This window comes from Columba livia, chromosome 1 (assembly GCF_036013475.1).
Source record: "Columba livia isolate bColLiv1 breed racing homer chromosome 1, bColLiv1.pat.W.v2, whole genome shotgun sequence".
Taxonomy (NCBI): Eukaryota; Metazoa; Chordata; class Aves; order Columbiformes; family Columbidae; genus Columba; species Columba livia.
Genome location: NC_088602.1, coordinates 56182970 through 56210645, shown reverse-complemented (window position 1 = coordinate 56210645; position 27676 = coordinate 56182970). Strand labels below are relative to the sequence as shown.

General features: G+C 38.6%; 1 protein-coding gene across 1 annotated transcript in view; it reads right to left on the bottom strand.

Moving 5' to 3' along the window:
- Positions 1 to 27385, bottom strand: part of IPO5 (importin 5) — a 44143-nt gene extending 16758 nt beyond the window's left edge. Inside the window, exons 1-14 of the mRNA XM_065057298.1 lie at positions 27151 to 27385; positions 22463 to 22543; positions 16414 to 16606; positions 15803 to 15905; positions 15464 to 15560; positions 14184 to 14288; positions 10785 to 10907; positions 10575 to 10695; positions 7318 to 7405; positions 4172 to 4278; positions 1905 to 2029; positions 1726 to 1815; positions 1455 to 1628; positions 1019 to 1237 (exon numbers count right to left, since the gene is read on the bottom strand). Of these exons, the coding sequence (XP_064913370.1) occupies positions 1019 to 1237; positions 1455 to 1628; positions 1726 to 1815; positions 1905 to 2029; positions 4172 to 4278; positions 7318 to 7405; positions 10575 to 10695; positions 10785 to 10907; positions 14184 to 14288; positions 15464 to 15560; positions 15803 to 15905; positions 16414 to 16606; positions 22463 to 22543; positions 27151 to 27237 (1713 nt within the window). The 5' untranslated portion in view covers positions 27238 to 27385. The remainder of the gene's footprint in view (positions 1 to 1018; positions 1238 to 1454; positions 1629 to 1725; positions 1816 to 1904; positions 2030 to 4171; positions 4279 to 7317; positions 7406 to 10574; positions 10696 to 10784; positions 10908 to 14183; positions 14289 to 15463; positions 15561 to 15802; positions 15906 to 16413; positions 16607 to 22462; positions 22544 to 27150) is intronic.
- Between the last annotated feature and the right edge of the window lie 291 nt (positions 27386 to 27676).

The following is a 27676-nucleotide window of genomic DNA, read 5'->3' as shown; positions in this document are numbered from 1 at the left end:
CTTCTATTCATGTACTTGAAAACAGTGGACTATTTAAATAAAACACAACAAAAATAAATACTAATGGCTCACAAAAAATAACCTGACAGTTCTACCTTCCACAGATATCTTCCTTACTATTTTGACTCCTTTATGGAACTGGGATAAAAGCTGACAGCACGAACTACTTACTCCATGAGCTAGTAATATTTTAGGTCACATCAGATACCCCAATGATGTTGTACCTATGTTCTTCTCACTCCACACCTTACCAGTAGTCCTCCAAGAACAATTTAGTAAACGTTAACTTAGGTTTAAAATCTATTTAAAATTTAATTGCATGAATGGTAAGTTTACTGGTAGTCCTTCTAAGTCAAAGAAAAGGGCTGGCAATATATTTTGTTTTTTGTGGGGTAGTAGTATTTTTATACTGCATACATCAAATTGTTTTACTTCAGAGTGTGATTTTCTGTTTTCTTCACTCAATAAAATGAAAATCTGTAAGCTGTAATGCAAACTTGCTATGAGAACATCACTTAAACTCTTATACAGCCATTCAGTTGTTTCTCCGTTCTTTTACAGGGACACATTTCAACCAACTTTCCAGCAACAAAAAAACCCTGCTAAATACATCAACCCTCATAACAAACAAGTACTTCAAGTTCTATTACAAGCACATTTAAACTTTTCAGTTAACCACATAAAAGAAAAAAAAACAACAATGCTAAGTTTCTTTTTAACTACATACATTTTACCTGCCATTCTGACACTGCCCAAATGAGATGCACCAGTATTTCTCTTAAGGCAAAAAAACCCCAGAAAGTAAGAAAAAAAAAAAAAGCTTGTTTTCAACATTGTTCAATATGACAAGAATAACTTAAGCTGCAACATTTTCTTAAGATTCTATTCTGAATTTGTGAATCTAAACAGCAAGACGGTTACCTCAGCAATGAAAACATGGAGACAAACAGAAATCAGCAACAACGTATCTATGTTTAACAAGAGAATATACTAATTCGATGTTAACACCGCAACTTACCTTTTCTTTACCAACAGCAAGACCAATTAGGCTGATGCATTCAATAGTCTTTCCTCGTAGAAGTCTTAATTCCTTCTGAACAGCATTCTCAACAATGTGTTTTAAAGAGGGCATAAATAAGTCATAGTAGGGAACAAATTTCTCCTCTGCTGTATCTGCAACTGATGCAATTGAAGTCACAACTTGCTCCAAAACTAGCTTAGTGCCTTTCTGTATCAACTTGGAAAGAGGAAGAATAAAGTGTTATATTTATAAAGCAAGTATTTTACTTAAAAGCATGACTAATCTAAAAAACTCTATGTATCCTAATTCTTGTCAGTTTGTAACATCAGCAGATAGGTCTACTGGCTTATTTCAGACATCTCAGCTCAGCTACACTTATTCTGTGTATGTGACAGACTACCCTCCGTGAAGCAATTGCTTCAGTATATTATACCTCTTGCAATTTTATCACCATAGTGGAATGAAGATGCTTCACTAGATTATCCAAATATGGAATAAGCAGTGACTTGGGACAATCTTCAGTGAAGTTTATGAGCGCTGCAGCTGCATGGGCTTGAACACGCTGGTTGCCTTGATCCTCCATGGTTTGCAAAAGAGCTGCTATGACCTGAAACAGAAGTGATTATTTTCAGAAAAACAAGTTTCTGAAAGGGATGTATTTTTACCAGTTTGGATTTTTTTTTTTTGACTATTCTACTACTTGCCTTCTCATGAAATTTCTTTTGAAAACGAGGTGCGAAGTCAGTTGCCATTTGTCCGATAGCATTACAAGCGGCGTGTCTTACTCTTGGATGCTGAAAAAGTATTTCCCTCAAATAGTTAACAAGTAGCTATGAGAGTAGAAATTAAAACATCTTGAAATAATTAATGGAATTAGACTCACAGGATCCTGAAGGAATAGCAAAACAAAATTAACTATCTCATTTAAGATTCCCTCCATCTGTTGGTGGCAACCTTCTCCAATGGCTGAGAGCGCCATCAAGCCAGCATGCCTGTATTTCCAGTCAGCTACAGATGGGTAAAAAGAAAATAAATGCGTTATTTATTTTGGAAACTACGAAGCACCACAAAGACAAATCACCATTTTTGGGAGGATGGGACAGGAGGAGGGAGAGTGAAGAATAGGAGAGGGAAGGGAAATTGATGCATCTACTTGACTTGTTAAATACTTCTCACTTTTCCTCAAATATACTTCCAGAGATACACAAAAACTTGATTATCTAATGCAGGCCAAATCCAAACCTAGAAAAAAGGACTTTAAACTGCTGTTACAAATAAGTACACGGTACTGAAACCTGGGAACTGCAAGACAGTATTTCTTTTTCCCTCCTCCACTTTTTTTTTTAAATGATATCGACACAGTCTATATCTTCCTGATTAGGTCAGGAAGGAAAAAAAGGTCTTAGTGAACAAAAAAAGATCTGAATTTAAAACAAATAATCAGAACTAAACTTTTCAGGAGTCTCCCCGAGACCGAGACCAGTAACATTCCACTTAGAGATGTAAAGCTTTCCCCTCCCCTCCAAGTTCTATTAGCCTATTCTCATGCTACTGGATATTGTTGAAATGGATCTTTCACATCCCTCTTCTTTAGGCCTGGGAAACATATGAGAAACTCCAGTTTCTTTTATTTAGTTTTACAGAAAATCATTCTCTGTGCTAGAAACCATGGGGATTACAGAAAAGAAACCAGAAGAATAAGCTGGTTTATCAAACGACCTGTGGGAAAGACATGTAACAGAACTACTTTCCCAAAATAATGCAAGATTTCATTTGTAGCTGGTAATGTATGTATTAAAATCTTGAAATGGAGAACACTGTAGTTCAGAATACTGGAATCCTGACACTCAAGCTTCTGTTTGATCAGAATGAGATTAAATATTGTCTTGACAGAAGGTACAGTGAAGAAGCAGTTTAATTTTGCTGCTATTTAAGTTCACTGGATGCTCCTAGTTAAGCCTGCACCTCTTTTTACTCTCACTGTATTACTATTAGCATGAATTCCAGTCTTGAAATGAATGATACTGCAAAATTAAACACGATCATGTTTGGACCACCTGGCTACCCAATCCAAACTCAAAGATTTTAAATTATTATTTAAATAAATATTTGTGAGAAACGTGCTGGGGATACGAGAAGGGAAAGTTTGATTTCTGAGAGTATTGATGATGTTTTAATCTAAACGTCTTCATCTTTCCTCCCAATTCCCTACCAGTCAGAGTCTGTGAATCAAAAAGCATTTATTACATTTCCCTTTTCCAAGGAGTAGTAATGGTTACGAAAAGCTCTGAACCAGCAGAAAGAAAGCATCAGGCACAAACAGCATGACTTCTCCCCTTCGCAGGCATCAGGTCATACAGCTGTTAGACTCCACACCTCTCTGTGGGTACTACAAAGCCAGGCATTTGCTAACCTTGAAGCTATTACTGCTGCAAGGGTCAGGTTAATCCGTTTCCTTACTGAAATGTTCTTTACTAAAACTTTAATTCCAAACAGACTTTAAGTGTCCACAATCTTGGCTGGTACCTTGAGCAGCCCTGCGTTCCATATCCAATTTGGTAACAATCTTTTTTGGACTGGGTTTTAAATCATTAAGGTAGGAAAAGTACTGAGAACTTCTGCATTATCTTCTACTTCAGAGGCTCAAAGCACAGGTCAAGTGAAAGCACATGCAACAAATGCACAATATTTTTTGAATGATTGCCTGAGCAAGCATTACAGGTATTTTAAGAGGAAAAGAAGCATACAAAGCAAGTGATAAGAATATATGAAACCACCTCATGAAACAACTATTAAAATCAGCAAACCAAAAGACAGACAGCCTACCACAGACTTCTGTATTTTGGTCCATCAAATGACAGGGGATAAAAAAAATTTTCCTCTGTGAACTGTAATATATTAAAATTTCACTTAAACGCAGCACTTCCAAAGGAACAAAAAAAATTGAGCTACAGAATAGCAGGTGGTAGTTCAGGCACACTTAAGGTACTGTGAGGCACTGTACAACAATTCAGAGATTTAGAGTTTTTGCTGCTGAAATCAAAAGTGGTAGTGTATAAATATATTAATTAGCTAAACATGAAGATTTAAGAGGTACCAAGGCTCCTGGATAGAATTATTAAAAAAAAAAAAAAAAAAGCAGTTACTTACGATTCTGAAGCATTTGCATAATATGTTCTTTAATCATAGGTAAAACAAGTTTTCCTCCAAGGCCACATGCCATCCTGTCCAGTGCACTCTCACCAGCAACTGCATTGCTAGATACCAGTTACAGAAATATCAGTGGTTTAATATCTACAATAAAACAAACAATCAACAGGGCACAGAAGTGCCCTTTCCTGCAGTCCTAGTCTTTGAACTTTTGCCATCTGAATACACATGAGCTTCTGTAAGCAAATAAATCATACCAAAACCTAAAAGCATACACATCAGTCACAAAATAATTATTTTAGCCTGCACCTAAACATTTATTGTGTGGAGCTCATTGATTAAGTCTAGTACCAAAGAAACTTGGACTTTACTAGCACTGAAGTTATAGACTGAATTTTGCAAAATTTACACATACTTAGAAAACCAAAACTAAATTTGCAGTGAATTAAGCAATAATAGAGGCGATCAGCTCTTTGTCACGAGGCCACAAATCAATGCAGACTTGCTATGAATCAGCAGATTCAAGATTTAGCACATAAGAGACCTTTCCTGCATGGCTGCAGTACCAGGACTCCAGTAGCATATTCTCTTGCCAGTGACTCAGGCAGAAAACATCCAGTCCAGGTGAGGAATTTGTGACTCAGCCAGTTCCAGAAATGAGAATAGTCAAACATTATCTGTGTAAAGTGACTCGTTCCACCCAATAGAATGATTCCCCACAGAAAAGAGAGAAAGTTTCCAGGACACAGATAACTACTGTTACAGTCTGGGTACCACTAGCACTGTAATAACTCAAGACATCCATGCTGATGGAAGAACTGAGTCATGGTTCAGAAACGGATGAATCTCCCTCTTCTTTCAAGTATCAGTCAGCTGAGTCAGAAACAGAGGTCTTCAAACTATGAGACTTGAATCCCAAAGTCTCATTACAAACCATAAACAGTCTAGAAACTCACATGCTGAAAGCACAGGTGTTTGCGCAAAGATATTGACAATATAGTACTTGTCCTTCAGATTAGTCAAATTCAAATAAGAAGTCACATCACCAGCAGGACAACAGAGCATGGACACATGGTTTTGCATCAGAGCAAACTCACACAAGTTAATGGCCGCTTTTATCTGAAATTACGTTCCATGAGCTCCTTTTCTCCCACCATTAATTCATGTATTCAGTTTGAGGAAATAAAATTAGTCCATCTTAGAAAAATGATCACATACTTCCCTGCAATGTTTGCAAGGCTTTTGCTAGGGAAAGGGGAAGTTAGATTAACCTTTTCCTCCTTTAGAATTTCACTGCTCTATGAAGTCAGAGCAACAAAAAACTGGAAATGCTAAAATATTCCCTGATGCTTTTTTGTAGGCTGACTCACATCCCTCCCCCTTAGTCAGATCCGAACACGCCCTAACTAGGCTATGGCCTGATGATCATGAGCCTGTTTCTTGGACTGCTTGGGAATTCCAGGCTTCTTACAAAGTTACAAAGACTCAAGCACAAGAAGAGGTTTGCATGCATATCAATTAAATCAACAACTCTCCACAAAGGTGAACTTCAGTTGTGGGAAACATACAGTAACACGAGTGAAGCTGCTAAAATAAAAACCTAATACCACACAGAGAATCACCAGAGACCAGCTGATGTCCAGTAGTTCACGTCTAAGCCTCAAGCTGTCCTATTACTTGGAGAGCCAAAGGAGCTACATTTTGCCTTTAGGCTGCAGCTGCTGAGCTAGTTTTCTGATTTTTACTCACTGTACTTGCAACTTGTAACCAACAAAGGAAAATTTTCACTCTAAAATCCATAGGCATCTAACGTGTTTAGAAGAACAAAGCTACTTTGCTGACAATAAAGATAAATTGGCATGCCTCAAGGGGATGATTCAGAGTACTTGCTAAACTGCCTAAAGCAGCCCATCTGAAGAAACTTCCACACCCTGAAAGACTTGATGAGGATTTGAACTCTAATATTCTATCTGCCCTTGAAATTTAGCTGAAAAGATTCAAATACTTGACAAACTCGAATGCAGTGGTGTCTGACAGTTCTATCTGTATGGCAAAAATGGCAAAGTGGCAGAAACGAAACAGGTTAAAAGGGTCTGGTCTACCATGTGAGAAGAGAAAGGACAGTTTACTTCCAATTTCATAATCAAGAACAGAAAAAAAGTATTCCAAGTGAGGCAGAGATTAAACATGTTATTCTGTAAATTCCTACAAATTAGTTTTGCAAGCGTCTTTACATGCCTGATATCCAGTAGAAGTTGCTATACAGTTCTGTAGTAAATCAGCATCTCTTCTACTGTTTATCTTCAAAACGAATTGTTCTGAAACACTAATTACATTTGAGTCTTCAAGGCAATGCCAGGTGTGGCATCCATGTCCTTACAGAAGTGTGGAGATAGTTATCTCCTACACATATTCATATTTCTGCTGCCTTCTACTTCATTCTAACTGTATTTGACAAGAGCAGATGTAACATGATGCTGTAGACAAACCACTGTCATTTTAGCAAAAAGTTGGAGCAACCCTCAAAGCACGCAGGAATAAACAAAACGGAAAGATTGGACATCTTTAGTAGATCTTTCTGACACAAGATAAGCTACTGCTATCCATTCCAAGGGATTTAAAATAATAGCAAAAACCATAATATTTTTGAGCTAGATGAAATCCAGCAAGGAATTCCACTATTCATTTGATGTCCTTCGAAGGCAAGCACCTTTTCAAGGGCATAGATGCAGAAAAATATGAAGAAATCAGTTGCAGATGATTAAACAGGTTAATATCCTTATGTTTTGGTTTGAGCTAACTTCAGGATAAGGTCTCAACGGGTCAGAGCACTGACTTGAACTGAGTACCAAATGACAGAAGAAAGAAATGTTTGAAAAGTTAAAACAGACAAGAGGACACACAACTTGTAGAAGTTACAGCAATACACTGAAAAAAAATTATTTATTTGCTGAATGGTACCTAAATAACTTGCATATAAACTGAGAACAGTCATATATACTGCTTATGACGGAGGGAAGAAAACTATAGGAGTTACTTGAGTAAAGAAAAAGTAACACACTGCAGTCATTTGCATCCTGGACTTAAAATTTGCCTTTAGCCACACAGACTTGATACTATATTGAAACAACTAGTTTCATAATTACCTGTCAAAATCATCATCTTCAACCTCATCTGCATTTGCCCAATCTTCATCTTCTTCCAAGTCAACCATCATAGATAGCATTTGAGGAACTGAAAAAAAGTAGTTTTAAACTCAAGCTGTTTTCTTAATATAGATTATCAAATAACAAGCATAAATTTTAAATTCTCTCCTTTAAAAAAAAAAAATTAAGAAAAAGAACTCTTCTTCCAGTAGGAGATAGCCAAGATTTTTCCTCACTTAATGTAAATTTGTTTTGTATCATGAAAATATCTTGTACAGAATAATCAACCAGCTTTCTACTTCTAACTCTGTAGATTGATTCTACTTGCTCTTCTCAGTATAAGTCTTTATACAGTCTATTACAGAATCTTTATCATAACGTTCAACTACTATGTAATAAGCATAAGCAACACCTGTTCTGCGTTGTTCTCATGGGAGGAAGGAGTGCAGTGATTTTTCTATTGTAAGCCTGTTCCTGTGCACTTCAGAAGCCCCAGGGGTAAAAAGTATGTATCCCTTGTACTTTCAGAGCAAAGCAGGGTGCTCTTAGAATATTCTTTACTTTGTATTACACTAACTGTTCAAAGCAGTCATCTGAATTCAACATCATTTATGCAAAAAAGCTTTACTTTGCCCTGGAAATAAAAGCTTTTAACCAAATACTCAACCTTTGAGCTTTAAGAATCTCCTCGGGACAGTCTACCAAACATCTTGAAGACAGGCATCATAGTTAAACTGTGCTTTACAGCAACCTACCTCAAGAACTATGAATCTGGTAGTCCATGCTGGTGATGAGATCTACTACCGATCAGGTACACTACAACTGGTGAATTTCGTAATATACTTACACTACTATAATCTACAATAGAGGCACAACCCTACGCAAACTCACCTCACCTGAGCCAAACTCATCTGGTCAGATGAGAAACTTCTGGCAAACTGATGATGAGAGAAAACATTGCTCACTGACAGTATTGCGGGGCAAGTATTAAGAACAGATCAAATAAAGGACAGATTCGCTTGATGTAGCTATGTATCTTCAGCCAGAGATTATACCGTGGCTGCAAAAACCTTCAGAGAGCTTTTACATACATATAAAGATAACTTAATGGACACTGTGAACCCTCTGGCATGATGCCCACATGTCAGAATTCTATATACTTACTACTCACGGAAAACAATTTATTCAAAAAAATGAAGTATTATAGACAGGAAGATTTCCAGACACTCATCAGCACACACGTGAAAACAATGCATCATCACACCTTTGAAATATAGAAGTCAGCCATTATCTGTCACAAATGCTACGCAGTGACAAAAACTGATGCGTCAGTGTTCTGTGCTACTAACAAGCAAAGCTGAGACAAACTGCCATCCAAAGCTGTCTGACCATCATTATATCTAGAACCTGCAAAAGCTTGTAAATATGTTCCATCTTGATGTTTAACATGACTGTCGTTGCCAGTAAGCACAGTCTCACAAAGAATTTTTTGATGTAGAATTGAGCATTAAACTTTTAACATTGTCCCCAAAAGCCCTCAAAACTTAATTACTGCCAATAGACTGTTTACAAACAAGTGAAGGATGAGCCCACTAAGCCTGCTTCTTGTCAGAGCATGCCATGACTCTCCAACTCATGACTGAGCAAAACTACAGCCAAAGATAGGCTGCAGCTCTGATTTCTAGAGAAAGAGCAATAAAACACTCAGCTATCTTGAATACTGAGTTCAAGGAGGGAAGTCTCAGCACAAATGGAATTCCTGAGCAGATGACTGGCACACAGAATACAAACTTACTCCTAAATCAGCATCATGTTCAGTAAAACCAGTGTAACATGACAGTTTTGCCTAAGACCCAGTTCTAATTATGAGGACCAAGTGATCTAGCAACTTTTTCGTTGAATGAAAACTGAAAGCCTTTTAAACTAAGGCACAAAACAAAGACAAAAGCAATCCTTTTGGGCTACCTTTTTATCATTCTCTCAACACAACTGCTTTACTAGCTCTGCAAATTAAATGTCTTTTACTTTAGTGATTCAATAATCTTAAAGAGCAATTTTATAATAGGTTGCAAACCAAAGGCATTTAATTCCCACACGGTGCCTTATCTTAATACAAATACTTCATTCCTAAACAGCAACTACCAACCCAATATACAAGTTTTACATTCTGAAGAGATATGACGTGCTTTGCCACTATGCTGCCTGACCAGATAAGAAGCTTGTAATGATCTGAGGAACTGTAAGTGTCAAGCATTAATATTCCCAGCAAGCTACAGGACAGAGTGGAAATACAGCACTCTAAACATTTTCACATTTCAAAATATATTCTAGAAGAATCTGTTCTTGAGAAAACTATTCTACCAGTAAACAAAACTTCTAGTCAATAGTTTGAACACTTAAGCCAAGCAGATCCAGTTTACAACATCTTTCAAAAGTGTTATGATTTTGGTGACATGTATATATGCAAATGTCCTCAACCCCAGCACACAGATAAAAACATTGCCTTTTAACAGACTCTTTATGCAAGTTTCATAAAACAAGCAAGAATCTAGACAAATCCAAGTTTGACAGGGAAGGATAAGAATCCTTCCAAAAAGCAGGCTATGCTGCTGTGTCAGTGCCCTGATGTACTCGCAAAAAGGGTTTAAAAGGCAGAGAAATACCAGCATTGCTGCTGGGGCTGTCCAGAAGACAGTTATTTTTAGTATCTCAAATAACGCATGATTAAAAAAGTGTCTCTCCAAAGAATTTACAATCCACATGTTAAATAGACTAATTAGGCTATCTCTAAGCATCTGATTTTTAACTCACAGCTTTAACTCAACACTGAAACTCCACATGCATGCTGAATTCCTTCAGTCTTCAGTTGCCAGCACCACAGAGTATCTGGCCTACATACCAAACTTCAAACGTAGAACTTCAGAACTAAATGCATCAGCTTTTTTTTTTTTCTACAGGACAAATTTCAAAAGCCAGCAGAGAAGCATGAAAGTAGTACTTTCCTTGGAAACATCTAATGAATAGTCTACTGTATTTTTAATCAAGTTGTTGAGGGCTGCATAAGCACAGAATAATTTATGAAGAGACATAAGAAGGGGTGTTCTCCATGGCAAAAGTCAATTCAGAGTCACCTAGTGTTACCAGCACCAACAAACTCTGAGTTACATAAGGTTTTGCCACTGACCACCTGCAAAGCCAGTTTAACACAGTAAAAGAAAACAAATTGTTTCAACAAAAAAAATGAGTAAAATACTTACTGGCTTGCGCAACAATGTTTGTATGCCTCCTCAGCATGGCAGCAGCAGTTTCTGACAAGGTCACAATTACTTCGAGCGCCAACTGACGCTGCATGTTACTGAGATTGGCATCTGCACACAACTACAATCAAGAAGATCAGAACAAATGGTTAGTACAGAAGTTTCAGGGCAGAAAGAATGATTTGAAAAAAAATAAAATCCTAGCTTTACCTTCAGACTTAGTTGCAACGTAGGTTCTAAATGTGGTCGTAAATACTTGGGAACAGAATCTGCAATTTCTACAAGGGATTTCAGGACAGAATCATCGTTTTGGTAGCAGGAATCATTCACAGCCTATAAAGACATAAGATGAAGACAAGATTAAATAAAAACAAATAATACTATGAATTGGACCATTGTTACAGAAGAAATTTGATTAAATGTATTCTTATCTCTCTGAATACTCTCATTTAGCATTAGTAGCTAAAGTAGTTGAAGCTTTAGGCAGCAAGAACCATCAAGGGTTAACTCTTTGATTAAACTAATGCTGCTAACAAAGAACTGGCTGAATCCATCAGAGGGAGCGGAACGAAGAAAAGGACCAAGTAGACAATTCCAAGAGAATGAAGTAACTTCAGAAGAAGGCCAGCCCAGCAAGAGTGAAAACCAATAAGGAATCAAGAGCCCACCGACCAGAATTAAGTGATTGGACTTTGGATCAGGTGATGGGTGGCACAGGTACAGCTGAGAGGCATGAGCTGGGGTAAGGGATCCCTCTCTGGAAGTACTCAGCCAGAGCTGTAAGCCAGATCAGAGGCCTTCACTTGGACTTGGCATTTTCAGCAGGATCCTAGGATCAGACCCTGCTATGGTGGCTGGAATGTGTAAATCCAGAACAATTGCAAAGAGATAATATCCAGGGTCCAGAACCACAAAAGTTTTATACAAGTTATGGCCCACAATATTATATGCCAATGTTGACCATTATTAGTTTAAATCTATCACAGCAGACAGACAACCAGAAAGAATTATGGTCACACATCAGAGATGCCAACATGTGAAACCACACACTGTTTTGACAACATGCATTTTAAACAAAGAAAACCCCTCAAAGTAACTTTGCCCAAAAGAAAATGGGCCTAACTCCTTTTCTTCCTCAGTTACATGAGAACAGCTTTGAATAGCTTATGCTTACAAACACCAGGAACCTCAAGATTAAATAATTTAATTTGTCTCCAGACAACTCTGGAGAGCCCCAAAATTAAAGCACACCTTTCAGCCTTCAGTCAATGGACACAGGAAAGAGAAAAAGAAATCAAGCTTTTTTCAGGTATCTATCCTAACCCATAGCTACATTCTGAAAAGGTATTTAAAATTTACTTTTAGCTGACCAGGTTGATACTTTAATACCAAAGCAGCACACAGTTATTCAATGGTGTTAAAACTCTTCTAGAAGTAGGACACGAAAACACAAACCTCCAAAGGAAAAAAGAGTCTTTAAAAACACTTTTGAGGTTTTGAAAGGAATTTTCATTAGCAGAGTATCTGATGTCGTCTTAACGTAGAAACATTTTTTAAAGTGAACAGTTATGTGGTTTTTACTACTTAAGCCTGGTATCCAACACTTTGATAATGCCACTCAAAGAGCCCACGCTTTCAACACAAAACCGGCATTTTCTAGTATCAAAAATCTTCTGGGAAAAAAAAAAAAAAATCTATCTTGGTTAGGCCTTTTGGACTAATAGTTACCACTCATCCTCCGATTCTGGCAAAGGATAATGTAATATTTACTGGAAGTTTCTGTTAAAGTCTGCATTTTATATCCACTGTAATTTTTACAGTTTTTAAAAGCAAGACTAGGTTTCTGAAATAAGAAGTCAAAAGGTACAGTGAGCCCTAAAAGACAGAGGCACTTCTCTGTAGTATCAAACACCAACAACCACTGAAGTCAGTTGGAAGTTCCAGCTGCCTTTACCTCCACTGCAAGATAAATCTCTTGGATACAAGTTTCAACTACTAGTTCTGAAACTTCAACTACCAGCATAAGCATTATAGAAATTGTACTGAACAGAACTGCTAAGTCAGAATTTTATTTTTAGTTTTTTGCCATGCCAATATTTCAACAAAATGAACTTCAACAGCAACAAAAAAAGCCTCCAACTGTCTCCAAAGGTCACTCATCACTATTCTAACACATCCTATCTCCTATTTATAAACTCAGATCTTCATATCTGTCTTGTGTTACCACAGTCAGAAAATCTAGTCCTTCTCGCAATAAGTACTTTAAAAAGACAGATTTCGTAGCATAGTTCTGTGCTCTATATTTGAAAAATAAAGCTTGAAAATGCAAGCTAAGAGCATGTGTTTTCACAGCCTAAAATAGCAGCACTGAAACTTATATCAGACAAAGTAGGCGATTAGTCTGAAGTCTAAAACCAGCATACTATTTAATTGCAAAACATCGAGATAAATGGCGTACCCACCCCAAAGCCTGCCTCACTCCCACTCATACAGCACTCAGTAGCCACGCTCCTCTCAGACAGTTACAATTTTTGAACAATACAATTGCCATTGCCCAAGTCACAGACAGGGACTAACCACCAAATAGCCACCTCAACATCAAAATAGTTATCTTGTACACACTAGAGTCTATTTTCAAGTTGAGTTGATTTTAATAAATCCCTCTCAGTTTCCATTTAAGATCAAGAAGAATTCCATTGGTTGCAGAAGCCAGTAAACTTGGCACAATTTTTCTTCAGCTTGCCAGAAAGCACACGCAGACAAGGTTTATAACTTACACTGTCAACAGGAACCTGCTATACTGACTGCAGCAAGAAGTCAGTCTTTAGCCTAAATCTAGCCTAATTTAAAAGGGCCAAAAGTTCACTATCAGTGTTATCACATATACTCACTTATTTCCACTTTTTTCTTAATACAGAAAAGGAACTGTACTGTGAAATTGTAGTCCTTCACAGCTCAAATCATTTCTCTCTCTGGCTGAGTTTACAACAGGCTTCCCCCCAAAAGTATGCAGCCTTATAGTAGAATTCCAACTTTTGATCAAATTCATCCATCTTAAAAGAGCTCTAATTCAGCCTCAGAAATTATATGAAGCTTACAAGGGCATTTTGTTTGCAAGTTCGTAATTTATCAAACAATAATGATCTTTTATCCAGGCTGTTGTTGCTCTGAGAAGCTTTGTTCACAGTAATACCATGCTTTCCTCTAAACTGAAGTGATACAGGATATCATGGGTCAATGAATTTCCCCAGTTACTGATCACTTGAAATCTCAGGATAGATTGTATTTCAAGTATATTTTAATATCATAGTATGATTTTAAGTTTAATACCTTATGAAGAATTTTTACTCATTTATCAAAGTAACACTGTATAAATGAATCCGCATTAACTATTGTCCTTAAAACCCCATAAATTAGCTTGTGTTTACAAAATTCTTTATCAGTTTCCACTTGGTGGTGACTGATGTCAGGCTGATTAAGATATAGTTAATCCAGGTCTCAGCGTAAGTTCATATGCTATACAAATTTGCAGACCAATAATTTACATTTCAATACAGTCAATACAGACCATAAATGGCACATTAGCGTGTTACTTGTGCGGTTTCTTACCTGCAAGATTCCAGGTAACAAGTCTGCAAAATGTTTAAGAAGGGGAAGATTGTGTTCATTAGCAAGCACAAATGCAGCTGCAGCTCTAGCAGACAGAGTCTTGATCTAGAAAACAGGCAGGATTGGAGAAAGAAATCTGAAGAACTGGTAATGAAACACATCTTTGTTTTAACATTAGGCCTATTATGAGACTATAGTTTATATTATCATTTCCCTTTTACATTTTCATAATAGATACAATAATTAGGTTGTAATGTGGGCTTTTACATCTTACTTCAAATTAAGGTAAAGTGACAATGAAGATCTTCAGCATTTATGTCTTCCATGATACAAAAAAAGTTTATCATATTATGAAGTGGCAGTTATTCTCTAGCCTTGGCTTTGTTTGTTTGTTTTCCTTCAAAGTTTTGGTGTTTAAATATATATATATATATATATATATATATATATATATATATATGAATTATATATATGTCAACCAAAACACTATTATTTTTAACTTCCATCCCAAATTCAAACATGTATGCAAGTGTCAAGTCAAATTTTTCAAAAAATGCAATCCAAGTGTTTAAAACATGCTTCTTTAAAGGCGTGACTTGCGGTACTTTAGAAAATGTTACTCAGTTGACTTTCAAAGGTCAGAAAAAGTAATCCATGGGGGAGCAGCAAACTGAACCCATAGACCACAGCAGGGTTTCCTACCCTTGCCCAGCATTTTCCACAACAAGAGAAACATTTTAAAAGTACAATTCTCTTCACAAACCAATAAATCTAAAACCTTCTGGAAAAGCAAGGCTTGCTAACATGCCCTTACAGCAAAGCATGCACAAATAGTTCAGGGAGTCTTCATATATTCAGAGTTTCAAGACACACTGTGTACACATACTATCAGTAGAGATACTACATATCCATACTGTTAAATGCAAGGGCCAGAATGAGAGCTTAACACAAAGTTTCTGACCACCCACACTGCTGGCTAAAATCCCTGGCTCTGCTTTGGGCCACTACAACTGTGTTTCTCCAAGTACAATTACGAGGGAAGAGTCTGGGCCTAAACAGTGCAGATATGAGCCAGCCAGTCATCTTTAGGACCAGTAAAAGGTTTGACCCTTTTGTTTTGCAGTAGCTATAGTCTAAACTCCAGAGCTCCATCAGTTTCAGGTACTGCAATTCTCTGGTTGTAATCTATGGTTTAACCCTTATGTTTGAGACTACTATGATAAGTTTCTATGCCCAGGACATATTAAAAAAAAGAAAAAAAGATAACATAAAGGTCTTACTGATGGATGTTCTTGATCTTGCATACACTGAACCAGCATTCTCTTGATGACCTCCAAATAGTGTTGCTGCTGATTCCCAAAAATCCCTGGAAAATTCCTAAGGATAAAGACCAAATCTTAATAGAAATTCACACAGTTTAACCTAAGCTATTATTTTAAACTTATCCAATGTTTAAGCTACAGATCATAACTGTACATGTAAGAGTTAAGTAAACCGCAACATAACAGAATAGATTAAATATATATGATTGTGTGTTAATTAAGTTGTGACAGTGTTCCTTCCATTTCTAGAGATGCGATTTGGCTAACCTGCAAAAATGCAGCAGTCTGAAAGCTTACCAGAAAATATGTAGAGCAGCCTCACGCAGTCCCACATTCTGAGAGCTGACAGAGTCAAATAAGAATTTCAGAACTTCTGGCCACTGGTTGTTGCCATCTTCATCTACATTAAGCACAAAAAAGTTTTTGGATAAGCAGACTTAAGAGTGGTTAGATCTCAGTTGTGCAGGGCAACCAGTCATCACGATTAAAATGAATTACTAAAAACCTGATCTGAAGACCTGTCAAAGTCACAGTATAAAATATGGCTGAAATATTAAATCTAAAGGCACTTAGAAACACATGATGTCTATTTACTGTTATATAAAAGTACTCCAAAAAGAGACTGATGTAGATGCTCAGCATAACCTCCATAGGAATTTAAACAAAATTGTATTTCTAAACCGTAATACAATCTCACATAAACTCAAGCAATTTAAAAAGCAGAGTTAAGGAATCTTATTTTTATCTGATTAAGGATAATACAAACAAATATTAGGCTTTATTTTAAACCACAAAATCAGTTAGTACGTCCTGTGCAAAACTCTATACAAGAGTAGAGAACAAGAGATAAAAATACAACTATATCAACACATGAACATTTTACCGCAATATCAGCCTATGTAAAGTACCTATTAAGTTCCTGGCCAATTCAGCAACGATGTCACAGATTTTTTTCCTCATACTGGACTGTGTTTCCAACTGAATAATCAATAGCAATCCACTTTTGATAGAGGTCTGATCATCAGGCGAAAGAGCTGGATAAACTTCTTCAAAAGCAGAAGACAATAGACGTCGAAGAAGGACAGCTGCCATTTGTCTAGCCTATTGAATAAGAAACTATGTATGTTAAAGTGCTTTTAATGTGATAATGATGCACTTAGGAGGAAAGACTACATCATCCTTTCAAATGACCAGTTTTCACTGTGTAGACTTTTTTTGTGAATGGAATACCTCTCAAGCAACAGATGACAACCATGATAGTACATAAGAACATAGTAAAGAAACATCAGCTTACAATGATATTTCTGACAATGACAGCTCTGTAAAAAAATAATCATGGAAACCACTGAGGTATCTAGTTTTTCTTTTCTAAAGCTGAACCTTGGACTATTTTGTGGCAAGTTAAGGACTTAGCTGTATTACTGAAAGATATTTAAAGCATGTCTTCTTTCCATAATGGCCCACAGAGATAACTATAATCCAGATGGGTTTTCTGGATTAACAAGTGACTTAATGGGACAACTTTGTCAGCCAATTAACCTGTAAACCCTCCTGCCCTTCCTCAAGCAGCCAAACTTCATGCTAGACATGAGAACAAAGAGGTATATTTTGGTAAACAGAACTCATATCTGAAAAAACATCAACACGAAAAACAAGGAAAAAACAAACAAACAAAGCAAACCACAAAACAAACAAAATGCTACTAATAAAACCCCGAAGCTTTCAGCCTTTTGAAGACCTACGACGAAATGTTTTTCTTTGAACTTGAATTTGAGCACAGGAACCTCAATGCCACATATTACAATCTTCTATGCTTCCTGCTTGTGTACAGTGATTCTACAAGACAATCATTTATGTATCTCTATATATGTACAATTATAAAAGAACTAGAAGAAAAAAACTGAGTAATTCAAAATGAATAGAACAAAATATGCAGTAAAGGCAAAAAGACACACAAAGCACTCTGAATAACTTAATAAACTATATGTTCACTAACCAGTGTTTCAAGGACAAATAGTAATTAGAAACCATCCCCCAAATTTATCAAGTTTAAGATTAGTATCAAAAACATATGCGTTAAATCCTCAGCAAAAATAATTGAAAGCAACATGCACTCAATTTTTACTTAATCTGTACTTGAATGAAAAACAGCTTCATCTGCAACACCATTTGGAATTAAAAAATGTTAAATGAGCAGCAGAACTAATGGAGTCCAATTTCCAAATGATCTCTCAGTGATACTGCCACAGCCTAACCTATAGATGAGAAACACAAACTGCTGCAAAGTCTCAGCTTCTAATGTACCCTGTAAAAATCAGGTATTGTTAGAATATCACCCAAGGTACTATTCTTGTTGTATTGTGCAATCTCCAGACTCACTGTGCCTTTTTCCAATCTGCTCAGATGTTTTCTATACAGCTGAAGAGTATTGTATTGCATGCAATGTGTCTGTATACTAGCAGAAGGGAAGGACTAGAATTCGACCTTATTCTAGATCATTCCTCATCGCTTCCCTCCTCAACAGCTCCAGTGTGGACCAAAACCACCACATACATAGGATTAGTAGATCCTCTCTAGTAGATCTAAGGAAGACAGCAGGTGAACAAAGACGGTCAGTGCCCACATGTACTGTAGCTCCCACCATAAGCCACGGTTCTCTAGCAACAGGTTGTCACATGGAGAACAGGAGTTAGGAAGGAGGAAGATTGTTTCCCCACTGCCTCTGGGAATCCCATTAACAATGTGTCCAAAATCTTTAATGGTACCACAATATAATGGTATCTTTCCTTCTCCCACTCCTAGAAGCACCAATATTGTGAAAGAATAAATTTCTCCTCATTAGTATGGTAAACTTCCATAGGAGAAGCCTTGGCTGAGGAGCAAGTTTGCTGGGACTGAATAAGGCACAAACTCCGGTGCAATGTCTTCCCTTACTCCAGGCATTGTGTTTCTGTGCATATTCTCTGACATCTGATAATGACTGAACTCACATTATATTAATGCCTTTCCTGAAGTAATAGGTGGCCAGATAGAGAACAGAGCTTGTCTTCACAAAGCACAGTCTCAAGGATAAGAATTTCCAACTTTGAAGACCTTAAAATATTAGAAGACAGACAAAGACTGATTGCAAAGTGAAAACACAAGTAACAAGGTATAAAGAAATAAGATCAGCACTACATGAATTAGCTTCTCATTACTGTCATTATTAGCTTAGAAATAAATTCCAAAATTCCTTAAAGCAAATTCAAATGTTTGATGGAATGATAAAGAAGCAATTGACTTCTAATAGTAAATCGCATATTTTCCTTGGCAAATATCCACCTATATATGAAAATGACCATTGTCATTTCAATTATGACTAACACGGCTGGATAAATGGCAGTTCTAGGGCTGCTTCTTCTGCTTTAAGGAAGAAAGTGTACCTTTTTCACACACACCAAAGGCTCTCTCAAGTATTACAAGATATGTACCCAAAAAAGCATTTTAAAATCCTACAATTTAGTGACTATAGCTTTTAATGAGAACAGAAGAAAATAAATTGTCCATACCAATGTAGAACTTCCATCTACCAATGAGGCATTAAAAAACAGAATTCTCTCCTAGCACTGGATTCTTCTGCACGTCTGAATTACTGAGGGGCTCAGACACAATCAGAATGTCAAAGGGATGAACATAAAAAGTAGTCATACTACTTAAATTTCAACATACCTCCTCTTATTAATAGAAATTATGATGCTTTAAAAATGTTCTAGGACTCTACGGATGACAGAACCATGGCACAAGAAAAAAAACAACTTGATCAACAGGGCAGCAAAAGAATTATGAACAGAAGTCTGGAATACAACCTTCTACAGCAGCATTCAAAGCATCCAGGTAATCCTACACAATTTGTAAGAAAAAGACTGACCATCTTGTGTAGCACAGTCACAGTAATTTTTACTTTTGTTTTACTGTTCCTTTGAAGACTTCAAAGAAGAAAACATGCATGGATGGAAGCAATCAATATTTAAGACACAGTCCAAAGATGGCCCTGCACAACCTCATTCCAGGATCCAGCACCATATGGAATTCAAATCACGCAGTGCGTAAGGTTTGCACACAACTCAGGCAGAACCACGGTGCACCAGAAGTCCATGGGTTGCCATCCTTCCCCTCCAAATGCTGAACAAGACACTGCCTGCAGCAGTACTTTTCAGACTAAAAGATGCAAGCCCTTCATGTGACAATACGAAGAGAGGGAAGGGAAAGGTCAGAACATTCTAAGAGGGCTGAGAGTACAGCAGAAACACAGTTTTACACAGCATTTGCTACTGTATTTCACAGTGCTTGAAATTAGTCAACTGTAAATTGGGACATGAGTGAAAACTGTCAATTTCCAGTTAACCAGAAAGAGAAGAAATGCAAGATTGGGTGGAGAACTTCTGTTCCTAGGATTCAGGTGCTAAATCAAAACTGTGAAGGAAGAAGCCTCTAACACCTCAGACACATTTTGAGAATGAAAATCATCAAATACACTAAATACACACCACCTCTCTGTTCAACCCTTTAAAAAGAAGAAATAGAGTCCTAACTTCACAAGAGTGAGACTACAGGTTCAGGAAGCTTGAGATGCAGGTTCAAGACCCTTTTAAGCCTGAGGTGTACAAAATCACATATCATCTGGCAGAAAAGCATTCCAACTTATAGGTCATGTGCTTCCCCTCCACTTCTGTGAACAGCGTTACTATCAGGAAAATATGAATGAGAACAGAGGATAAAGGTGAGTATTTCCACAGTTTAGGCATTTGGTTAGAAGGAGAAAACCTTTTATACAGTTAGTTTTCTTAATGTTTTTTCCACATCAATGCAAGGGGTCCTGGGAGCAGGATCTGAATCCCTGTTTCTCCATTTAAATGCCAAAATTACTAGATTGCAGCGTCAGGATGTCTCTGTCCACACAGTCCTTTGAATGCTGTATTCTGTCCAATACAGCAGCACAGATCCTGCAAATAGGCTGGAGTATTTTCTTCAGCCTAGTTTTCCTGGGAGGGGGCAAAGCAATGCAGATGCTTGATGACAAGTGGGGGTCCCAACCCTATTCCCACAGCCCAGGCAAGAGATCTTTAATGTTGTAAGGCTTGTTCAAGCAGCCTGTGTTCAGTGATGCCAGTACATTTGATGTGCTCAGAGGACACATGCCAGGCCCAAGGCCCTATCCACCGGTGACATATGCAATATTCTGCCCAATATTTGAATCTACATGAAACATATGCAGACACAAAGTGCCTAGCTGTTCATACCAACACCATAGTGAACATGCACAGAATGCTTCCCCGCCTGTTTAAATACAATGTTTACATTAAGCATGGGTATGGCTTCAATTAGGTTCTCATTAGGCTACTAGGTATTTGGATTTATGGGGAAGAAAGGTTGTTCATAGGTTTTATTAATCAGGATTTTTTGAGTCCAGTACCTAATGTCTGCTTAATTTATGAGCTAACATTTAAACCTTTATTTGATTTATCCATTGGTGAAGTTAAACATCAAGTTATTATACAAACATAAACCTCTGATGGCTTTGGTAAGAGTACCTTCGACAGGTGAATAGTATATTTGCATTTGGGTAAGTCGGAAACCAAATCATTGGCAAGATTCTGAATGAGTTTTAGACTGGGCTATTTCCTTAGCTGATGTAAAGGGAATAAAATCAGTAAATACATGGAGCAAGTATTTATTCACACAAGCATGGCTTTGTAGTTGTCCACTCAGACTTACCAAATGTATTCAATACAAAACAGAAACATGTGCAATGGAGCTATGACTTCTAGGGTATAATAACATCTTCCGATTAAAAATAGACAGTGGGACATCTTATTTTTCATGGCAAATCTAAATACATGAGAGACTACTCTACAGCTTTCTATAATTTGAAACAGAGAGGCAGGAGCAAAAACTACACAGCTTTTATGTAACCAGTTGCTAGCGTAGCACTGAAGGATTCTGTCGAAGAACGCTGTTTCGTAGGTAGATAAGCATCAGTAAGTTGACACTGGGCACTAAAAAGCACAAATAGCATCTACCCCTAAACTGAATACAATCTAGCAGAAGAGATCATTATCCAGAGAGAAACAGTACACTTATACGCCGCTTATATTGTTCAGAAATTCTACAAGCTATATCCTTCCATTGTTCAGTAAAACTCTTAATTTGAAAAAAAAAAAAAAGTCAAATGTTTTTACTCTATAGTTTGTAATACCTTGGAAGTGTAGTAGTTCTTCACTCTGCATATCCAAGTGAATAATAGTTTTACCAAGAAGTACTATACCTGATTGCTAATGTGTGAGCCTTTAAAAATTAAGAAAAAACTAAAAGGCACAGTTACTGTAAGTCCACAGAAAAATTTTACATAGTGCTTAGACTGCTCTCCATTAGGCCTATAACACTGCTAGATGACTTAATGAGCATATTCCTCCCCAAACAGGATAAAATGCAAAAGCCATCTGAATGAACATGCAAAATAACTGCTACCTTATCTTTCCCCAATTCTGATTTGAGAAGTACAAGAAGTTTCAGATGATACATAAGCTTAACACACTTAGGCACAGGAACCCAAAATGGAAAGTGTGTCTCAACTGTCACTTGAAGGAACATCACAGTAAGTCATGTATTAGTTACACATTTTAACGAAAGAATCCATTCATCAAGCAAAACACACAACCAGAAAACAATGAAGATCTAAGCAGTCACTTATGAAAGACTACTTTTGAAACTAAATATCCTACATCCAAAAGTCTCAGCTAGTGAACCTGACATGCAATAAACTAGATGAGTGGTCCCTCTGCAAATGTGCAGTAACTTAAGATGATTCAGTTTATGTCCAACTTATTCATTTATCCCAAAATGACCAGCACTGATTTCTTTCCCGCTACTCCAAGTTCCCTTGAAAATATGTAGAATTCAAAGATTATTGAGGCATACCTCCTCAGCAGCCGCAGTATTCCTGATTGCTTGTAGGAGAAACGTGATCTTAGACTGACCTGGAATATTCTCATATGTCTCCTGCATAAAAAGGGATGCAGCTTATTATAAACAATTACTAGAAAACATGTGTTAAGTATTAATATGCATAATATTTAATATTAACGTGAACTTTCCTTTTAAACAACTTCGGTATCCATCCAGTTAATAGAACATAACATAGCAAAAAAACAAAAACAAAAAACAAAATACAAATTTCCGACCTTTTTAAAAATCATTCTTTGTTACCTAATAAGACCTGCCATATTCAAATGATCTACATATGCATTACTGGCCACTTACAAAACTAGTTAAGAAACACAAATTAACCAGAACATGTATTCTTCTGGAAATACAACATATATGGAATATGTATCCTCCTGGGAATCCATCATAGCTTCTATCAAAGGATTAAGAACTTTGGAGTCTGAGACTGAACTAAGACCAACAGGTTGATAACCACTGACAAATGTAGAGTCCAAAAATTTGTTCAGTTTTTTTTTTTTGAACCTTTCTACAGCCTTTACAGTGTAATGTGGCAGTCACACATCTCAACTACGCATTTTGAATAAGAAGTTTTCATTTTTAAACTCCTCCCCCTTAGGGAAACCCTCCTAATAAAACAGAAAGTTTAAAGATAAGTTCAGTTATGTTGTCTTAGACACTTCTGGCATGCAGTTCATTCACTACGGCTTTTTAAATTAGATTGTTACTTAGAAGCTAGAGTGAGCACACAGTAAAATAACTTTTGGTATCCAAAACATGGTATACATGAGCATTTCAAAACTATAAATGCTTATTTCTAAGATACTAAACCTATGTAGGTAAGAGCAGGGGAATTAGAAGCTGAAGAGCATCTACATAAAACATTCAGAAATAGTCCTATACTTACTAACCCTGCAAGAGTTATTTCGGGGGATAAATTACTCCACCCTTTCCACATATGCACTATCCCATCCTGAACGCAAGGAACAAGCCTACTATAGAAAGCCCAGGTTCATTTCAGTTTCCTGCCTGCCAACTTCCCATTACTACCATCATAGCAGCTCTAATACCCTACCAAATCTACACACCTTGACAGTATACCTACTATTTTCCATAAAGCAGTTTCTCCATCATATACATTTAATATTAAACATTATCTTCTTCCACATTCTGTACCTATCTCCTACTAGGTCTCGTTCCTGGACACAATTCTTACTTCATATTCTCTCTAGTTGCTAATACATGTCAATGAGACTAAATCCCCAATGAATCCCTGAATTTAATCTAATAATTTAATGGAGACTGCAAAATTAAATGAGGTTTAGGGTCAGAATAGAAAGTCTTCTCACATTAACCATTTCCATTAATGTATATATTTATATTGCACTATTATCTACAAATATAAAGACAAATACAGAAACAAGGTTCCCTAACCACAGGCCCAGCAGGGACCTGAAGATATGCTTTCGTGGACAGCTGAAGCACTGTAAAAGCTGCCTTCCCTCATGGCAATTATGTTAATAATGAAATTCTATTTTGAGCTTTTAAACTCACTAGAAACAGCAGGAACCTATCCAGTTGTTCACTGGCATAATTCTGTCAGTTCAATAAACTGGATTCAGAAGATGCTGAAGAGCATCAGTGCAAGGTAGGCAAGAACTCATGGCCAAAACCAGAACGTTTCTCCTGTGTTGCTGGAGCACTACTTTGCTGGTTCCACCCATCTTACACCCACCCTTGACTACACCCTAACTATGTACCTGGATCCTGCTACATCTTTACTGTATTCTAGTTCGTTATTAGTTCCCCAGCTACTTTATCCAGAGGTACAAGTTTCTCACACAGCATGACTAACTTTCAGAATACATGCAAGCAAATAGCTATTACCTACGCTTGGTACTCATGCTCTTCCAATCTGAGAAAAATATTTTTAAAAAATAGCATAAAATCACCAAAACAAAGTAAACAGAAGTTTCTCTATCAGAAGACAGACACACAAATAAGAGAAAGAGAGGGTTTTCATAGTCAACAGACAACATTGTGACAATTTTTAGTAGGAGATAAAATGAATGAACTGGTAAACTGGTCAGAATAAGTTATAAGTGTGCTAGCACATACACAGATCCATATACACAAATACTTAAATAAAAACAGGTTTTAGGTGATTAAACTTTACTCCCTTTTACAGCTTTCACTACACCCCCACCCAACCAGGCTATGACTCCACATCTCCATCAAGTTTAGTCTTCAACATAACACTCCTCATCCTAATTTGAATGACCAGACCCATTAGAAATGGTCTGTCTCCTCCAGTTTCTGTCCATCCCTTTCTCATTCTGTTTTTTATTGGACACAAATGAAAACCTGCTATTTGATCTACATGCAGTTATCTGAATCCCTATACTTTTCAATATAGCCTTCCAACAGTAAGTACACTTTGAAAAACTCATTGGACTATGCAGATGTTTAAGATTAAATGTGAGTCCTGTATGATTTTAGTAAGCAGATATTCTAATGGCTATGCAATACTTTCACCCAAAGAAATCTTACTTCAAGAAACAGGCAAAGAAAAAAAAAAAAAAAGTCAATCTACCTACAGTAGACAGATTTGTGTTTCTAGGTACAAGTTTGTTAACACACCATGAATAAGACTAAGCTGGGATCCTCACAGCTGTGCTCGGTGGAAGAGTAAGAGACAACAGACAAACTGAAAAAAGAAGGTTGAGACTGGATAGAAGTTCAGACCTCATTGCTCTAACTAGGGCAGTCAAGCAGGAGTGGGTTGCTCAGAGAGCTTGTGCAGTCTCCATTCTTGGAGGTTTTCAAGATCCAACAGGACAAAGCCCCAAATGACCTGATCTGACAGCTGACACTGCTTTCAGCAGGAGATCGCACTACAGACCTCCTGAGGACCCTTTCCATTCCAAATGATCATAAACCATAAAAATATTTCCAATATACCTTGGGAATATGCAGAAACCAATGCCAGATTTGGTGCAGTTAAATAAGTAAAAAATATACTACTTGCTTGCACCTACTTAAGAACTAATGGACTTGAAAAGCTTGGTGATCTATCACAATTAAGATTTCTTATTCTGATTGACCATGATGCATATGTATCTATAAGGATCAAACAAACTCCAACTCAGTTCCAAGCAAGTTTCTGACAGAATACGCCAGTTGTAAGAAGCTATGGTTTAGACTTTTTTTTTTTCGCAATAATGTTTTATTTCACAGGCATTGTTACACAGCTGACCAGTAAAACTGCTTTGTTACAATTTTAGTAAAGTTCAAAAAGTTGTGAGAAATATTCTTATGTTACACACGGGAGGATGAGAAAATAAAGAAATTCAGCTTACAGAGAACAGCCTCTATTCCATCCCTGTGTTCAGGAGTGTGGGAATAATTCTCATCACTTCTCTAGAAAGCGTTTGTAGTAATCAACATTGAACTTCGCTGTGTTCCTAAAAATGCGTCTCTCCTCCTTCTCATTGCCAAATTATATTTCAGGAATTTTCACTGCAGCATCAGGAACAATACCACTTTTTATTCTTTGCCAAACAATGTGCTGAACTCTGCTGACCGCTGAAGTGATGAGAGTGATAAAAGACCCAATGTAGCCATGCAGTGGGAATTCATGCTAAACCTAGACGCTAGTATTTGATTCAATGGGAAAGATTCCCCACTAGGCTTGACAATGGAGTCTTAAGCATGACAGAGAGAAAGAATTAACGTGGCTTAGCCATCACAAAGAATTTTAGCTGAAATAACACATCTGAAAAGTTTTTGCTGATAACAGAGAAACTCTGTATACTGAGAACGCTTCTTTTAGTGAAATATTTCTTAGCTGACGAAACACTTGAATACATAGCACATTCCGAAGTTAAAAAGCAAATTGCTGTGTGGGAAGAGGTCTTCGGGGGACGGGAGGAGCGGCCCCGCTGCTGCCCCAGCCCCGGCGGCACAGCCCGGGGACACGGGACCCCCAGCGAGGGCCGCCTCGGGAGCGCAGAAACCGGGCTGCAAGTGCACTCATTCCCCCTCGGGGACCCGGCGGAGCGCTTCAATCCCTCCCCTCCGAGCCCCGCACACCCCGAGGGCAGACACCCGCCCTGACCTCGTTTGGGGACCCTCCCTCACGAGCCGGCGAAAACTGGCCCCACCACCCGCTCGGCCTCCGGGCCGCGCTCCGGCAGGTCGGCCAGCTCGGGCCCCATCTCACCATGGGCAACGGGGAGAAAACAGCCCCGGGGAAGGGGGCTCCGCAGGGACCCGACGGGCAGAACGGGCACCAGGCGACCGAGCGATGCCAGACACGCAGGGTGGGGGGAGGGCGGGGGGGACACGAGACCCCTCGCGCCCTCATGCGCCCGGCGCGCGCGCCAGCGGCCGGAGCCCTCGCTCTCGCCCAACGGCCGGAGCGACCCCCGCGCCCCACCGTGGGGAAACCGCCATAACCGCTCCGCTGTCCCCGCACCCGGCCGGCGCCGACGCTGGGGGAAGGCCCCGGGCCGCCCCGGCAGCAGCTGGTGCCGCTGCTCACACGTGGGACTCGGCTGGCCCCGCCGCCTCCCTGCCCTCCCCCCGCCGCTCCCGCCGGCAAGGTCTGCGAGGTCTGACAGGCCGGCTTGGCGCCCTAAGCCGGGGCGAGGCGGACCCGTTACCTCGGCCTGCTTGCGGACCGCATTGTCTGGGCTGAGCAGGTTGCCCAGGAGAAGGTAGAACTGCTCCTGCTCCGCCGTCGCCGCCATTGCTGCGAAAGGGAAAGAGAGGGAGGCCGGCCGGGCGGGGACAGGGAGGCGGGGGAGGCGGGGAGGGGAAAGCCGGCCGCGCCGCCAGCGCAGGCACAGGGAGAAGAGGCGGAGCCGCCGCGCTCCGCTCCCGGCTCCCCCCTGGGGCCGGCCGCGCCAGCCGCGTTCTCGAACGCCCCCATTGGCTGCGGTGCAAGGAGCCTCACCCCCGATTGGCCTGCCTTCGCTATGACGTCCTGATGACTCGAGTGAGGGGGGAGTGGAAAGCGACTGAACAACCGTCCCTGAATGAAGGCTTGTCTCCTTTTGTCTCATTGGTGCGCCTCCCGGCCGGCGGAGGCAGGCAAAGGCGGGGAAAAGCCCCAAGGGGCACTTTCATTGGTAGAGGGTTCTGGCAGTCTCGGTGGGATTGGTCAGATGCGCTGTCGGGCGGTGAGGG